This window comes from Nerophis ophidion, linkage group LG02, assembly GCF_033978795.1.
Source record: "Nerophis ophidion isolate RoL-2023_Sa linkage group LG02, RoL_Noph_v1.0, whole genome shotgun sequence".
In the NCBI taxonomy this organism is placed as follows: Eukaryota; Metazoa; Chordata; class Actinopteri; order Syngnathiformes; family Syngnathidae; genus Nerophis; species Nerophis ophidion.
This window is the reverse complement of record NC_084612.1, coordinates 40,091,859-40,110,587: the sequence shown is the minus strand read 5'-3', so window position 1 is coordinate 40,110,587 and position 18,729 is coordinate 40,091,859. Positions and strand designations below refer to the sequence as shown.

General features: G+C 40.6%; 1 protein-coding gene across 1 annotated transcript in view; it reads left to right on the top strand.

The window, feature by feature from the left end:
* The window catches only part of plekha7b (pleckstrin homology domain containing, family A member 7b), a 244,581-nt gene that overhangs the window by 164,789 nt on the left and 61,063 nt on the right, over positions 1-18,729 (top strand). The window contains exons 11-15 of the mRNA XM_061883569.1: positions 1,212-1,752; positions 7,979-8,053; positions 13,520-13,654; positions 14,164-14,217; positions 18,163-18,231. Coding sequence (XP_061739553.1) covers positions 1,212-1,752; positions 7,979-8,053; positions 13,520-13,654; positions 14,164-14,217; positions 18,163-18,231 — 874 coding nt within the window. The remainder of the gene's footprint in view (positions 1-1,211; positions 1,753-7,978; positions 8,054-13,519; positions 13,655-14,163; positions 14,218-18,162; positions 18,232-18,729) is intronic.

Here is an 18,729-nt window from a genome sequence, read left to right as displayed (position 1 = left end):
GGTATAGGCTGATTGGCTGTTATGATGGGGTCGCATGGTTTTGCGCTGTTCGTTTCCCCAAGATGCAGATGGACATTCGGAAGCAGTGTGCAGGTAAAAAAAACTAGGCAAAAATACAAAACATAGGAAAGTGCTGCTTTCCCGGGAAGATATAGAAAACTAACACAGGAACAAGGAGCAAGAAACCAACGTGTTGCGTGAAGCAAACATAACAGCCAGCCAGAGTGTGGCGTGAGGCAGGCATAAATAGCTCTCTGATTAGTGACTGGGAGTAGGTGAGCATCCCGACCACTAACCAGAGGCAGGTGACAATAATCAGCCCCCATGCAACAAAAGAACTCAAAATCAGGGGCGCTGAAACAGAACTAAACAACTAAGGGAATCTCAAACTAAACGTGACATGATCCGGGCAACGGATCATCACATTGGCGAAACTAAAATTGGTGCAGATTTGTGATCAGTGAATTCCTGGCAACCACAGGTGCCAATATTTTATCGTAAATGCTATAGTTTTTTTTGTAAACAGGTTAACGATACATCAGTTTTTTTCATAGTAATTTACCGTAAGTAAAAACAGTTATCTACTGCAAAATTAATGGATTCAACATCAATATACCGTATTGTTCTATACATCGTGATAATTTTGTGATGATGACGGCGTGGCGTATTGGGAGAGTGGCCGTGCGCAACCCGAGGGTCCCTGGTTCAATCCCCACCTAGTACCAACCTCGTCACGTCCGTTGTGTCCTGAGCAAGACACTTCACCCTTGCTCCTGATGGTGCTGGTTGGCGCCTTGCATGGCAGCTCCCAGTGTGTGAATGGGTAAATGTGGAGGTAGTGTCAAAGCGCTTTGAGTACCTTGAAAGTAGAAAAGCGCTATACAAGTACAACCCATTTATCATTTATTTATTTATTTATAATTTTTTACGATCAACTCCTGGCAACCACAGCTGCCGGTATTTTACCGTTAATTTGACAGATTTTTTTTACAGTGTATGTTTAAGTCTTTTATTTATTTATTTATTTTTTAAACGTTCCAATTAGGTGTAAAGACTGCGCATTATATATTCACTTTTATTTGCCTATATTTGTCTGTATTAAAAAAAAAAAAAATGCACCATTTTACATTCTGCACTTTGGCGTCCCCTCATCGGCCACCTGGTTCGCCTGTTGGTAATGTAAGTACTACATGTTTCTCTTTCTATTTCAGTGCTCCCTCTGCAGAGTTCAACCTACCACGGCAAACTCCTCCCTTAAAAGTAAAAGTGAGCACAGCAGACACCTCCTGCCAGTCATTACCAAAGTCTCCCCGCCTTCCGTCTGGCAGCAACTCTCCCTCAGCGACCTTTAACCTGCCCAGCGACTACAAATACGCCCACGACCGACTGAGCCATTTCCGCATGTCCACAGACGAGCGCATGGCCACCAAGGAGGGAATGGTGTGGCAGCTGTATGAGTGGCAGCAGAGGCAGCAGTTCCGTCACGGCAGCCCCACAGCGCCCGTATACACAGGGCCCAACTTTACAGACTCCTCGTCCTTCACCGTCACCGTGGAGATGCCTCGCTCTATCTCTGTGCCACCTTCTCCCTGTGAGGTCCCCCCATCGGTTTCCCCCTCCTTTAAACCACTGTCCCCTCGCAGACCACACACCCCATCAGGTAGACGGACTGTCATGCCTCTGGATGATTTGTCAAGCGTGGACACCACAGGAGCGTCCTCCCCTGGACGCATCTGTACTCGTCTTTCACAGGTTTGACCACATCCTCATTCTTTCAGTGTTCAAAGTAAACAATTGAAATACACTGACTGGCCACTTCATGAGGTACATCTGCACATTGTAATATATAATACAAAAGTTGTATTGATAATTCAAACTCAGGGCTGTCGATCTTAATGTGGCAATGCATGTGAGTAATGATAAAATAATATATCTCGTTACCATAAGTGAATGAAGGCTAATCACAGTGTTTATTTTGACCGGCAGAAGGCAGCGCAGATTGCTAAGACAGTGATCATGTCACACACCGGTGTGATGATAGTTACACCAATGTGCTTTGCGCCCTTTAAAACAAACTCAGATGGAACTTTAGATAAAACTGAGGTAATTAATTAGTATTGCAGGGACACATTTTCTGGTAATCGGCGCACATCAAGTTTAAAGTTGCCATATGTAATAATTTCATGTGAAGTCATCATTAAATGGCCCTGATACGTCAAAAAGTATCAATAAAACATGTTCTTTTCAAATACCTTTATAACTTGAAACGGTAGTTCAGCCGGGGTATGCTCTATTCAAAATTTACAGCCTCTAAATATCTTTATTGTTTTCATTTTGATGCCCCACCCTCCGCCGTTTGATCAATTAAAAAGTCAGGGAGCGCGTCACATCCAGTTTCCAATCCAATCCAATCCACTTTATTTATATAGCACATTTAAACAACAAGAACGTTTCCAAAGTGCTGCACACCCATGTTAAAAACAATATTATGCTCCACCAATAACTGAATAAAACCAAAAAATAAATAAATATAAAAACAATATAAAAATAATTATGATTAAAACAATTTTAAAGGGTAAAATCAATTAAAACAGTAAAATAGAAATCAAAAAGTATAAAAACACAGAGGACAACAGAGGACAGAGGACCAAACAACTCACGTAGTGTTAAAAGCCAAAGAATAAAAGTGGGTCTTAAGACGAGACTTAAAACACTCCACTGTGGAAGCAGTTTGAACATGGAGGGGCAGAGTGTTCCAGAGTTTAGGTCCGACCACAGAGAAGGCCCTGTCTCCCCTGGTTTTAAGTCTGGTCTTGGGCACCACGCGCTGGAACTGGCTCTCGGACCTCAGAGGTAGTGTAAATTTGAATGAGGTCCGAGATATATTGAGGTGCCAGTCCATGTAAAGATTTAAAAACAAACAGCAATGTTTTAAAATCAATTTTAAAATGAACTAGCAGCCAGTGCAAACTCTTAAGAATTGGGGTTATATGCTGGCGTTTACTGGTCCCTGTTAAAAGTCGTGCTGCCGCGTTCTGGACTAACTGCAGCCGGGAGAGAGCTTTTTGGCTAATGCCAGCATAAAGTGCATTGCAGTAGTCCAGGCGACTTGAAATAAAAGCATGCACGACTTGTTCAAAAAGGTTAAAAGATAAAAACAGTTTAACCTTTACTAAAAGTCGAAGGTGATAAAAACACGATTTTAAAACGCCATTGACTAGTTTGCCAGTTATGCACCGCTTGTACTAATGCAGATAGTACTTTATTGATTCCTTCAGGAGAGTTCCCTCAGGAAAATTAATGTGTGTCTGTATATCAATAAGTGTGTGTGTTAGAGATGCGCAGATAGGCAATATCATTCGCAACCGCATCACCAAATTCGTCATCCACCCGCCGTCCACCCGAACCAACATTTTATCAGAACCGCAACCGCCCGCCACCCACCCGTTGAAATACATCAGAGGTCGGCCACTTTTACCACTCAAAGAGCTATTTAAACCCGTTTCACAGAGTAAAGAAGACAATGGGAGCCGCTAACGTTCTCGCGAATATCCAATGGTGTTCATCCTGATGACAAGAATAAGGGCGTGCTGTGAAGCCATTGCCTTTGTCACCTTCAACAACATGTACAAACCGATTGTTAGTCCAGCAACATGTTGTGTGCAGCTTCTGCAATCACACGTACAAGATTGAAAGGCATACTGGGTGATACAGAGTACACTGATGGTTATGATATAAACAATTTTAACACTCTTACTTATATGCGCCACGCTGTGAAGCCACACCAAACAAGAATGACAAACACATTTCGGGAGAACATCCTCACAGTAACACAACATAAACGCAACACAACAAACACCCAGAATCCTCTGCATCCGTGACACTTCCTGAATATATTTTACACCCCCGTGCCCCCCACCCCGCCCACCTTAACGACGCACGGGAAGAGGGGGGGTTGCTGCTAGCAGGGTGTATAAAATAGTCAGGAAGTTTCATGGATGCAAAGAATGCTGGGTATTTGTTGTGAATAATGTAGCCCTGGAGAGTCAGGGATACATGGGATTCTGAGTATTTGTTCTGTTGCGTTTATGTTGTGTTACTGTGAGGATGTTCTCCCGAAATGTGTTTGTCATTCTTGTTTGGTGTGGCTTCACAGCGTGGCGCATATTACTAAGAGTGTTAAAATTGTTTATACACAACCATTAGTGTACTCTGTGTCACTCAGTATGCCTTGCAGTCGTGTGCGAGTGTCTGACAGACAACATGTTGCTGGACTGACAAGCAGATCGATCGTACATGCTGTAGAAGGTGACAAAGCCAATGGCTTCATAGCACGCCTTAATACTTATTAACTGGTTGACTGCCGGCTGACATTCTAGAGAATGTTTACGTCTCCTGATGTCTTCTTCGCTTTGTGTCACGGGTAATAAATGGCTCTTTGAATGGTGAAGGATACCGATCCCTGAACCATATATAACAAATATTTCCGAATGGTTCAAACGCCACCCGCCCGAATCTAATTAAAATATATTTTTTCGTCATGTCACCCGCCCGACCCGATGGGACCGCAAACCGCGCATCTCTAGTGTGTGTAATCAGATCTTCGTGTGCTGATTTTAAGTTGTTTGTCTGTATTATGATTTGTCTGTGTGTAAAAAATAGCCGTCTGTCCGTATTTCGATCAGCTCGTGTGTAAAATAATGTTTGTGACCATATTTAAGTGTGTGAAGCAGGAACCCTCTATTTGCTGTCTTTTGACACGTGGCTTTTGTGACACTTCTGCCGTGTACGACTTGTCTCTCTGTAAAGCGATTTGAACGTGTAAAAATAATTGTCTGTAACCACCCCTTGCCTTTCCTTCTAGTCACCACACTTGTGTTGGAGTTGATGCTAAGAACAATGGACTTTTCGTTACTTGCTGTAAACAAATTTCATGATTTAGCAGTAACTTAGTTGTCGGAAGCATTTATGTATTGTATTAAGTCAGGGGTGTCCAACTCAAATACAGAGTGGGCCAAAATTTAAAACTGAACAAAGCCGCGGGCCAAGGTTGAACAAATTAACCTTTTAATAGGGACCCAAACAAGTTTTCCATTGAATAATGAACAAGCAAGGCTTATATACATTTATAGTGACATGCAAAATCGAGTTTTAAATAATAATAATAATTAAAAAATATCAATGGCATATCAAATAAAATTTAAATAAAAATTGACTGCCTCTTTTCTATTTGCAGTTTTCTGAGGTAAATATCCAAATAAACTTTTACCACAGGCTAATAAATTTGAAAATAAAATAACTAACAATAAATCAACCATTCAGGCCTTTTTACTGCTCAGTTTGCGACACACTGATCTAATCTGATGTGCCCAAGCCAGATACCTGGCATCTTTTCTTGGATGCTAGTTCATTAATGTCGGGGCTCACGCTTTGAACTGAGGCAACCTGAGGAGGTCGGGGTTTGGTGGTAGCAGGGGTGTATATTGTAGCGTCCCGGAAGAGCTAGTGCTGAAAGGGGTTCTGGGTATTTGTTATGTTGTGTTTATGTTGTGTTACGGTGCGGATGTTCTCCTGAAATGTACTAGTCATTCTTGTTTGGTGTGGGTTCACAGTGTGGCGCATATTTGTAGCAGTGTTAAAGTTGTTTATACGGCCACCCTCAGTGTGACCTGTATGGTTGTTGACCAAGTATGCCTTGCATTCCCTTGTCAGTGCATGTATAAGCCGCATATATTATGTGACTGAGCCGGCAAGCTGTTTCTATGTAGGAAAAGCGGACGTGACGAAGAGTTGTACAGGACGTTTAAAGCAGAGCCTTTAAGGCACGTCCCAATATCGTTGTCCGGGTGGAAATCGGGAGAAATTCGGGAGAATGGTTGCCCCCTGGAAATTTTCTGCAGGGGCACTGAAATTTGTGAGTCTCCCGGGAAAATCGGGAGGTTTGGCAAGTATGAATATTAGTGGTGAATGCAGTGTTATAGCAACACCGCCGCTGTAAAATACTGACGAGTCAGCTCTAATGTTAATTTGATAATGCCTCAAGGGCCAAATGAAATTACACGGCGGGCCAAATTTGGCCCGCAAGCCAGAGTTTGACAGCCATGTATTAAGTCATCAGTAATTACATATAAACCGAAATAATCGCGTTTCCTCCATCGGTGGGCGGGACTGTCTCCTCCGTGGCTTCTTACCGGTCGGACGTGCCCTAAATACCTCCCAGGGGAGGCATCGTGACCAGATTCCCAAACCACCTCATCTGACTTGGCAATGTGGAGAAGCAACAGCTTTACTCTTAATTCTTCTCGAATGACAGCATTTCTCAAAGTTGCCCTATTTCTAAGGGAGAGCACTGCTCCCTGACGGAGGAAACGCGATCATTTCCACCTCAATGCCATAACATGATCACCTTTTTGAATACATAAATACTTCTGACAACTAAGCTACTGCTAAAACATGAACGTTTATTTACAGCGAGTGATGAAAAGTCCAATGTTCTAGGCTTTAACGCCAACACAAGTGTGAGTGGCTGCAAGGCGTAGACTAGGCAAGGGTTAGTTACAGACAAATCAGTTTACACGTTAAAATCGCCGTAGAGACAGTCAGGGCAGAAGTGTCACTAAAGTCCCATGTAAAAAGATAGAGGGTTCCTGCTTCACACACCTGAATACGCACACACACATTTTTTTATTACACACAGAAAAGTCATGATATGGACAGACAATGAAAACACACACTCAGATCTGATTACACACACATAGATTGATATATTGTTCAGACACACACATTGGTACACACACAGGTGAATTGGATTACACACGCACCAATTGAGATACACTTTTGCAAATAATTTTGCTACGATAATACTTCCATTGAGTCACCCCTTCAAAATAAAAAGTCTCATGATCATTGGCTTACAGTTATAGCATAATTGCTTTATTTTCCATGCCTTTTTTCACGCAGTCCACGCCTACTCCACAGGTGGCTGGAGCGCATACAACGTAACTCAGATACTGCAGCAAAAGAGCGAGCGTCATCCGCGCCCTGCCACACCCTTACAGCAACATGTCCCTGCCAAACCAGAACCACAGTGGCCAACACACATAAACGCTGGCCCCACATTTGACCCCTCATATAAAGCGTCACATATGATCTGCCCTCACAGTGTAATTATATGCAGGGAATTATAATTTGGATAAGCTATATTTTCAAACAAAGGCAGCCACAGTGACCATGCAAGGGAGCAATGTTTGTGAGAACTAGATAAAGTTAGTTTTGGTGTGCCCAGCATCTTTAAAGCTGATGAGGCTCTAGTAATAGCGGTGTGTGTGTGTGTGTGTGTGTGTGTGTGTGTGTGTGTGTGTGTGTGTGTGTGTGCATATGTACGTGTGTGTCCCTGTGGAATATCATTAAGAGAGATGTTTTATTAGCATCCAATCCAATGTGCCCTGGGCTTGTGAGCACCCTATAAACATCTCCACTGTATCTCAAACATCAGCAGCCGTCTCTTTCTTCTGATCTCGCATTTAAATAAAAAAACTATTATACAGCAAAAAAATAGTGGCTTGGGAATCTCAGAGGGAACAGCTTACAGTGCTGCTCTTGCTGCTAGCAAACAAATGTTATTTTAAGAAAGCAGGTTTTTGCTATAATTTATGTGGAGTTAATTAAAACGCTTGTTGTTTGTGTCCTCTTAAGGTTGGCTATAGAGGGCTCGTTTTCACTAATTCTGTGTGTTAAGCAAAAATGTCAAATTTTTCCAAGCCCTGTAGCGTCACAAACTCAGAGGCGCGTGCTTGTTTCCAATGGAGGATGGATGGAAAAGAGAAAGAAATGTGCTGTGTCGTCATATTTGTTTGCAGACTTGTTTGGAGGCGATGTTTTGAACTTTGCTTCAGTGTGATGTACGTGTGTCCCCAGCAGTGAATTAGACATTCTGTTTGATTTAACACTCTATGCTTAACATGTTGTTTCTGCACAGATGGAGAGAAGGTCCATGCCATCCATGGGATACATCACACACACTGTCAGTGCACCCAGCCTGCACGGCAAAACGGTAGGAACCTTCTCTACAAAACCCAAAACCAATGAAGTTGGCACGTTGTGTAAATAGTAAATAAAAACAGAACACAATGATTTGCAAATCCTTTTCAACTTATATTCAATTGAATACACTGCAAAGACAAGGTATTTAATGTTGGAACTGAGAAACATATCATTAACTTAGAATTTAATGGCAGCAACACATTGCAAAAAAGTTGGCACAGGGGCTTTTTTACCACTGTGTTACATGACCTTTCCTTTTAACAACTCTCAGTAAACGTTTGGGAACTGAGGAGACCAATTTTGGAAGCTTTCCCATTCTTGCTTGATGTACAGCTTAAGTTGTTCAACAGTCCGGGTTCTCCGTTGTGGTATTTAACGCTTTATAATGTGCCACACATTTTCAATGGGAGACAGGTCTGGACTACAGGCAGGCCAGTATAGTACCCGCACTCCTACTATGAAGCCAATCATGAAAAATACATTGCTTGTCTGGCAACATATTTCAGCATTAATGGTGCCTTCACAGATGTGTAAGTTACCCATGCCTAGGGCATTAATACATCCCATACCATCACAGATGCTGGCTTTTGAACTTTGCACCTATAAGAGTCCGGATGGTTCTTTTCCTTTTTGGTCCGGAGGACACAACGTCAACAGTCTCCAAAAACAGTATGAAATTTGCACTCATCACAACACTTTTCCACTTTGCATCAGTCCATCTTAGATGAGCTCGGGCCGAGCAAAGCCGGCAGCGTTTCTGGGTGTTGTTGATTAAAATATCTTTGGCTTTGCATAGTAGAGTTTTAACTTGCACTTACAGATGTAGCGACAAACTGTAGTTATTGATTAAAGGTCACGTGCATTGCCGCTTATGTGCAATGATTTCTACAGATTATCTGAACCTTTTGATGATATTATGGACCGTAGATGGTGAAACCCCTAAGTTCCTTGCAATAGCTTGTTGAGAAATGCTGTTCTTAAACTGTTCGACAATTTGCTCATGCCTTCAGATAGATAGATAGTGCTTGTTCACAAAGTGGTGACCCTCGCCCCATCCTTGTTTGAACATTTCATGGAAGCTACTTTATTGCCCAATCATGGCACCCACCTGTTCCCATTTAGCCTGTTCACCTGTGGGATGTTCCAAATAACTGTTTGATGAGCATTCCTCAACTTGCTCAGTCTTTTTTGCCACTTGTGCCAGCTTTTTTGAAACATGTTGCAGGCATCAAATTCCAAATGAGCTAATATTTTCAAAAAATAAAAAAGTTTTCCCAGTTCAAAGGTTAAGTATCTTGTCTGTGCAGTCTATTCAATTGAATATAGGTTGAAAAGGATTTGCAAATCATTGTATTCTGTTTTTATTTACGATGTATGCAACATCCCAACTTCACTGGTTTTGGGTTTTGTATCTTCTAATGTTAGATGGCTGACTTTTTTATTAGGACCTCAGGTTGAACATGATGTTATTCACCGCACATAGTCAAAGACAAACAATCATTAGTATGGCTTTCCTCAATGTGAAACAGCTGGTGTAGGATTTATTATATAGTGGAACCTCCAGCACAAATTCAGGACAACTATCTTGCATGATAACACAAGTCCTCAGTATATCATGAAACTTCAGCTACGTCAGAATCGAAACGTTAACTCTTGGCAAATGTGTTGCTTTTCTTTGGCTTTAAAGCTGCTGATGAGTAAAACAAAATAAAGTAAATAAAAACATCAGATGTAACTCCAGCGTTACTGTACATTTGTAGTAAGTTGCTTATTAGCTAAGATAAGGTGTAAGAAGTGTTTGATGTTTTAGTATTAACAGCGGTTCACTTCTTTTTACGTAACCTGGAACTCACCTTCTGATGCTTGCATCATTTAACTTATAATTGCGTGTTTTGTAGTTGTTATTGTAACACTTATGGTGCTGTCTTGTACCTGTTTTGGATTTAAATGAGGCAGTGTAGTTATTTTCAACTGCAATACTTGGACAGAATTTCTTGATTATACAAGTAGTAGGTTTATTAACTAAAAATGTTTGTTTTAGTTATTATTGTCAATTATCTATTTTCCCCTGATTTAAAACAGGTCTTGTTGTGAATTGAGTTTTTGAGATGCTCTTTAATAACCTTAATAATAGTGGTTTCAAAAAATCTTGAAATTCCTTATGCTCTGTACCAGGGTTAGGGAACCTATGGCTCTCGAGCCAGATGTGGCTATTTTGATGATTGCATCTGGCTCTCAGATCAATCTTAGCTGACATTGTCAAAAGTTTACATACACTTGTAAAGAACATAATGTCATGGCTGTCTTGAGTTTCCAATCATTTCTACAACTCATGTTTTTTTGTGATAGAGTGATTGGAGCACATTGTTTTTCACAAAAAACATTCATGAAGTTTGGTTCTTTTATGAATCTATTATGGATCTACTGAAAATGTGACCAAATCTGCTGGGTCAAAAGTATACATACAGCAACATAAATTTTCAATTTTGGTGATGTAGAAAAGTTACAATCAAATCATATTAGCTTCATGGCATGGCCTCTTAACTTCATGTGAGTGATTATGAATGATGACACCTGTTGACTTCTTCAAGCCCATTTAAATAGGGTTCATGTGATGTAGTAATTAGACTTGGTTACAAACGTGACAATGGGAAAGTTAAAGGAACTCAGCACAGATCTGAAAAAAACCTAATCATTGACTTGAACAAGTCAGAAAAGTCATTTGGAGCCATTTCAAAGCAGCATAAGGTCCCAAGAGCAACTGTGCAGACAATTGTTTGTATATATAAAGTACATGGCACGGTTTTGTGACTGCCACGATCAGGAAGAAAACACACCCTATCACCTACTGCTGAGAGTTAATTGGTCAGGATGATATAGAGTCAACTGAGAACCACCAAAAAGCACGTCTGCAATGAATTGGAAGCTGCTGGAACATAGGTGTAAGTGTCCACAGTCAAGCGGGTTTTGCATCGCCATGGACTGAGAGGCTACCATACAAGAAGGAAGCCCTCGCTCCTGAAGTCACATCTTAAAGGCTCGTCTAAAGTTCGCTGCTGATCACATGGACAAAGATAAGACCTTCTGGAAGAAAGTTCTGTGGTCAGATGAAACAAAAATTGAGGTTTTTGGCCACAATACCCAGCAATATGTTTGGAGGAGAAAAGGTAAGGCCTTTAATCCCAGGAACACCATCCTTACCATCAAGCATGGGGATGGTAGTATTATGCTCTGGGCCTGTTTTGCTGCCAATGGAACTGGTGCTTTATGGAGAGTGAATGGGACAATGAAAAAGAAGGGTTACCTCCAAATTCTTCAAGACAACCTGTTCTCATCAGGCCGGAGGTTGGGTCTTGGGTGCAGTTGGGTGTTCCAACAGGACAATGACCCAAAACACGCGTCAAAAGTGTTAAAGGAATGGCTAAATCAGGCTAGAATGAAGGTTTTACAATGGCCTTCCCAAATTCCTGACTTAAAGGCCTACTGAAATGAGATTGTCTTATTTAAACGGGGATAGCAGGTCGATTCTATGTGTCATACTTGATCATTTCGTGATATTGCCATATTTTTGCTGAAAGGATTTAGTAGAGAAAATCGACGATAAAGTTTGCCACTTTTGGTACTTCCTGAAAAAGCCTCGCCTTTACCCGAAATCGCAGACGATGACGTCGCAAGTGTGGGGGCTCCTCACATATTCACATAGATTTTTATGGGAGCCTCCAACAAAAACAGCTATTCGGACCGAGAAAACAACAATTTCCCCATTAATTTGAGCGAGGATGAAAGATTCGTGTTTGAAGATATTGATAGCGACGGACTAGAAAAAACAACAACAACAAAAAACGAGTTAAAAAAAAAACGCGATAGCATTGGGAAGTATTCCGATGATTTTAAACACATTTACTAGGATAATTCTGGGAAATCCCTTAATTTGCTATTGTGTTGCTAGTGTTTTAGTGAGTTTAATATTACCTGATAGGTGGAGGGGTTTGTCCACGGGTGTCTTGACGCCCTGTCTCACGTGTGTCGACGGCAGCTGTACGGACGACACAAGCTCAGCTGATATCCGGTAAGTGGCGACTTTTTAACCACAATTTTCTCACCGAAACCTGCTGGTTGACATTCGGTTGGGATCCATGTCTGCTTGACCGCGCTCTGATCCATAGTAAAGTTTCAGCTCCGGGAATTTTAAACAAGGAATCACCGTGTGTTTGTGTGGCTAAAGCTTCCCAACTCATCTTTCTACTGTGACTTCTCCAATATTAATTAAACAAATTGCAAAATATTCAGCAACACAGATCTCCAAAATACTGTGTAATTATGCCGTTCAAGCAGACAACTTTTACCTGTGTGTGCATAGCGCTCATACTTCCTAAAAACGCGTGACGTCCTGCGTACACGTCATCATTACACGACGTTTCCAAGACGAAACTCCCGGGAAATTTAAAATTGTAATTTAATAAACTAAAAAAGCCGTATTGGCATGTGTTGCAATGTTAATATTTCATCATTGATATATAAATCAGACTGCGTGGTGGGTAGTTGTGGGTTTCAGTAGGCATTTAAAGGTGTGGAAAATGCTGAAGAAACAAGTCCATGTCAGAAAACCAACACATTTAGCTGAACTGCACCAATTTTGTCAAGAGGAGTGGTCAAAAATTCAACCAGAAGCTTGTGGATGGCTACATTTGCAGTGAAACATGACAAGGAACATGTAACCAAATATTAACATTGCTGTGTGTATACTTTTGACCCAGCAGATTTGGTCACATTTTCAGTAGACCCATAATGAATTCATAGAAGAACCAAACTTCATAAATGTTTTTTGTGACCAACAATTATGTGCTCCAATCACTCTATCACAAAAAAAAAGTAGAAATTATTGAAAATTCAAGACAGCCATGGCATTATGTTCTTTACAGGTGTATGTAAACTTTTGACCACGACTGTATATATTCAAGTTGCACTAATAGTTGGCTACAAGTCCATATTGTCAGTCACCTGTTCTGTTTACCGATTATATAGGTTGTGTGCTGTGAACCAATCAATACCTTGGCACTTCTTGATGTCTACTGATTGAACCACAAGCTTGTACATAAAGTTGTCTAGTACAGTTCTATTATGTTGTAGTCTGTCCAATCATCCTGTGTGTGCCAATAGTGCCATACTATCATTGATTTAATGTGTCTCACAGGTTAAAGGTTTATGTTCTGCTGCCACATTTTTATGGACTTAACTTTCTTTAAAGGTAGTTTTTATATTTATGTCATACTGAATGTTTCTCCTGAGGTTTATCAGTCCAACAGCCCAATAAATCCCTTTTTTTCTTGCTGTCCACATAGCAGCTTTTGCTTAGTTTATGTCCACCTTTGGGCTCTTTCAGCAGCTCAATCAAAATTCTGCTCAGATGTTTTTTTTACGAGTCACGAGTAGGCTAACTCATGTCCCTGTGTTCTAAACCTGGGTCTGGTCACAGCCAGAGGAGCTGACCCTGCTTCTCATCCAGCTTCGGAGGCACCAGGCCAAGATGGCTGGTGTGCAAAGCCCCAGTGATGTGTTCGCTCATCTGCAGCATCAGCAGCACAACGGCCTTCTAGGCCCCAGCATGCAGGTCAGCAGGGGTCCTTACTTAACCGCCTCGACCACATTTTGTGCAGTGTGACCCACCACACGCCCTTCTATCCCCACCCAGCCCATCGTGACCATTCCTTGTCACCATAGGCCTTGCTTCATTTAAAACGTTTGGCATGGACTTCATTTCAGGACACACATACTAGTCAGGATCAGCGATCAAAGCATGTGGTTTGTTATTAACATAAGTACATTTATGCCTGCATTTTTCAATATGAGAAGCAGCCATCTTTCCCTTAAGGGACAGTGAAGTTGCAGCGTTGCTCAGTAAATACACCTCCCCCCCTCTGCCTATAGAACATGTGGTCATGCTCTGGCCTCAGATAGGATGTACTTGATTACATTTTAGGTTATGATGTTACTAAAGATACAAAAAAAAGTACAAGTGAACTGGATTTGAGAACAATCCAATTAAGATTGTTCTCTAGTAGCCCATAATCCTTTGCAGCTTCATTTCAAGTGATTTATCTCTTCGCTGCTCATTTGAAGGCTGATGATACTTGCATGCAACTGAAGAAGGACCTGGAGTACCTAGATCTGAAGGTGGGCCTCACTCCTCTCTTTCCTTTTCTCTTCCTCCTCACCTCACCCCGACCCCTCTGCTCTGCTTTCAATGTCTCCTAACTGTTAAATCAGCATGCCTGTTTTTTTCTGTGTTACAAAGGTACATATCACTATATTGACAATTTATGTAATAATAATAGTAATAAAGTCCTATTGTCAAGAAAAAACTCCTGTTTTTTTTTTTTAATTAAAGGTGTAATATCAAGACAATAAACTTGCAATATTGCAATCAAAATATTTACCTGCAAACGATATTAAAATTGTTTTACATGTTTAGCTTTTTCCGGTAATCATACAGCTTTAGTCTGGTTTTAATCTTGTAGTCCTAGAACTTAAACTTCAATATATTACAATTTTTACATTACAACCCTTACAAGACATTATTTTGTGACTTCTTCCCTCAAAAAAGATATTCTTCTTACTTAACTTTTTCTCTTACCTTCCTAATATTACTAATCTCTTTAATCTCTTCTCTCATAACGTTAAGTCTTCTTTTTTTTCTAGAAAAAACATGACTTAAGTAGTATGGCTAATCTTAAAATAAAAACATATTTATTAGATTTTGGAAGTTTGCATTTTCCCAAATTATTTGACTTTTAAAAAATGAGACTGGTAGAGAATGGATGAATAAATAGATAAGACATTTTATAACTGACTTTTTCCAAAAAGACTATGACTTTTGTTTTAGTGAAATTACTATATAAAACTGTGACTTTTTATTCAAAATTCTACTTATATTTATGAGTTTTTTTTTCTTAAATTTCCAACTTTATTCTAACATAACAACTTTTTTTGTACCTTTATGACTTCATCCTCAATATTTTACCACTTTTTCCAAAGAAAAAATGGACTTGATTTTTTATTTTATGATGACTTCATTCTAACAAAAATATCACTTTTCTTATAACATTTTAGTAAAAAAAAAATTAAAGGATCTTTTGTCTTCCTCCATAATTTTCTGACTTACCTAACTTTGAAAGAAACTGACAACATTTTTGTAATATTGCAATTCTACTTTCATAACATAGAGACTTTTTTCCCTAGTATTATACGCAATGTTATTTATAACTTTATTCCTGTTACCTAACATTTTTTGTTGTCTTTCTAGTGCATGGGTGTCCAAACTTTTTGACTGGGGGGGCACATTGGGCTTAAAAAATGTGGCCGGGGGACGAAAGCGGACTGCATGCAAAGTAACAGTGTATATATACACACATCTATGAGTACATATTATTATAATAATACAATGGATATTTAATTAATAAGTATTATAATTGGTGTGTAAGAGTATGTGAAAGTTCAAGTCCTACCTTGTTTACTTGCGTGACATTGATTGATTGATTGAAACTTTTGGTAAATGGTAAATGTGTTGTTTTGTTTAGCGCTTTTCTACCCCTTTTAAAGGAGCCCAAAGCGCTTTGACAGTACTTCCACATTCGCCCATTCACACACACATTCACACACTGATGGCGGGAGCTGCCATGCAAGGCGCTCACCAGGGCCCATCAGGAGCAAGGGTGAAGTGTTTTGCCCAAGGACACAACGGACATGACTAGGAAGGTAGAAGGTGGGGAACCAATAGCCCTCAGATTGCTGGCACAGCCACTCTACCAACTTCGCCACGCCATCCCCTTTTATTAGTAGATTGCACAGTAGAGTACATATTCCGTACAATTGACCACTAAATGGTAACACCCGAATACGTTTTTCAACTTGTTTAAGTCGGGGTCCACGTTAATCAATTCATGGTAACATCCTTAAGGACATCGTACTTAAAGTTTTTTAATCGATCAGAAATATCAAGTAGCTAATGCGCCAAACATGGATAAGTGTGGAGAGAGTTTTTTGCATGTTTTCCATCAAATTGTTTTCATGTTGATTAGACATTTTTTTTTTATAATATCCACAAAGCTAAATAAGCAGGGTGTGTTATGTGTGAGCAAGTTTGTTGACTTTTTGTACTGGTGATTTTTGTTGTGGGCTTCACGGTGGCAGAGGGGTTAGTGGGTCTGCCTCACAATACAAAGTTCCTGCAGTCCTGGGTTCAAATCCATGCTCGGGATCTTTCTGTGTGGAGTTTGCATGTTCTCCCCGTGAATGCGTGGGTTCCCTCCGGGTACTCCGGCTTCCTCCCACTTCCAAAGACATGCACCTGGGGATAGGTTGATTGGCAACACTAAATTGGCCCTAGTGTGTGAATGTGAGTGTGAATGTTGTCTGTCTATCTGTGTTGGCCCTGTGATGAGGTGGCGACTTGTCCAGGGTGTACCCTGCCTTGTAGCTGAGATAGGCGCCAGCGCCCCCCGCAACCCCGAAAGGGAATAAGCGGTAGAAAATGGATGGATTTTTGTTGTTGTTGTTGTTAGGGTCATATAAGTAAATGCTGTACTTATATTACTTGAAGGTACAATCTAAGGCATAGTTACTTTTGTTGGTCATCAGTTGGTGACAAAATAGCAGCAATCAGACCACTGAATATTTATATATGATGTGGATACATCGCTCTCGATTTAATTGTTCATTGTCTTGCGGGCTTCACGATGGCAGAGGGGTTAGTGCGTCTGCCTCACAATAAGAAGGTCCTGAGGAGTCAGGGTTCAATCCCGGGCTCGGGATCTTTCTGTGTTGAGTTTGCATGTCCTCCATGTGACTGCGTGGGTTCCCTGCGGGTACTCCAGCTTCCTCCCACCTCCAAAGACATGCACCTGGGGATAGGTTGATTGGCAACACTAAATGGTCCCTAGTGTGTGAATGTGAGTGTGAATGTTGTCTGTCTATATGTGTTGGCCCTGCGATGAGGTAGCGACGTGTCCAGGGTGTACACCGCCTTCCACCCAATTGTAGCTAAGATAAGCACCAGCGCCCCCCGCGACCCCAAAGGGAATAAGCGGTACGAAATGGATGGATGGATGTCTTGCGGGCCAAATATAAGTTGCCGGCGTGCTGTAGTTTGGACACCCCTGTCTGTGTCTTGTTTTTATTTTCAATTTGGCCCTAATACACAAAAGTGTAATATATTCTTGCTGCATGTTGCATCAATCACCTTTTCTGAGAATCAACAAACAGTTTGTACACACACTTTAGTAAATGAGGAATTAAACAAAAAACACCAAAGTCCACTGACACCAATAAAGGTGAGGGTTGCTACTTAATGCTGGACAATACTTTTTGTAATCCCTCTCTCCATTTCCTGTTTCAAAACAGATCCAAAGTAATGAGCCGCTGATTGTTTCAATTCACAGTGGGTTTGAAAATTCTCCTTCAAGTTTTGGATTCTGTTGCAATGTAAGGATGTTGTTGGTGTGCAAAGTCAAATAATCAATTGCAGCGCGTCCCTGCATTGGGCCAATCATAGCCTGCAATGAGATGATGATATGGTGGATGTGATCAAGCCAAAAGCCTACCTTTTGTTTTCCTGCATGCCATAAAGCATAACTACATTCAATGATTTCGGTTTTGAGGGGGACTGATATTGACCTACATTTTATCTGCAGAATGAAACACACGATTTGCATAATTTATCTTCCAATGTGCTTGCTTGAGAATTTAGTATGATTGCTAGCTCAAAGTCATGTCTTTATATGAAATCCTACTAAATTCTCACAAAAACATTCTCTGTACACATACAATACAGCACAATACTGCCATATTGCTTTTTATTATGAGCTAACATTTCTCCATTTATATGAATGTTTACTAAACTTTTCATTTTCCAGCTCATGCTCTTTTGGGCCCTGTGATGTTCTTTTCCCCACTCCATTATTTGATCTTCTCTCTACATCCATATGCTTGACTTGTCTAGTAGCCACACTGTTTGTTGAGATCCCATGCAATATGTATGCGCTAAGTGTTGAAATCATCCAAATATGCGGTCATAATGGTGTGAAATGTTCCATTTTGCTTTGTGGCTATCGTCCATTTCAGGTTACTGGACGTGAAAGCCTCAGGAAAGAAGCACAAAGGCCTGTGAAAATTGCTGAAAGTGATGCTGATGTAAGTTCAACTTGTTTTTTAATGAAGTGTGACTTAAGTGTGTCTTTCAGTGTGGTTTGTGTGTGTGTGTGTGTGTTAAGTTAAACAGAGGCTATGGAGGCAAGGGAGCATAAATCCACTGCAACACAGTTGGGACTCCCACCCAGACAGCAGTGTGAGGGCCTTAAGAGTATCGACCACAGCTTTTATTTTCTTCCCTGCAATTTAAAGGGAAAAATACATGTAATGGGACTTTTAGATGTTGAGCTGTTAAATTTTTCAGTTTGATTTGCCCGGCGCTGCTTCACGCGATCTCTTTGTTTGCCGCCAAATAGAGGTAAATAGGATGAATGTCCTGGCTTTTCATCATTAGCATTGTTCCACTTTAACAATTTATAAGCAAATTGCCAGAAAATTTATCTGAACAATGAATATTTCATGCAATTAAAACAACAATGTACGGCCTCAGCAAAATAAAAACAGCTTAATAATTAATTGAACAGAATGATAAGTAGATCT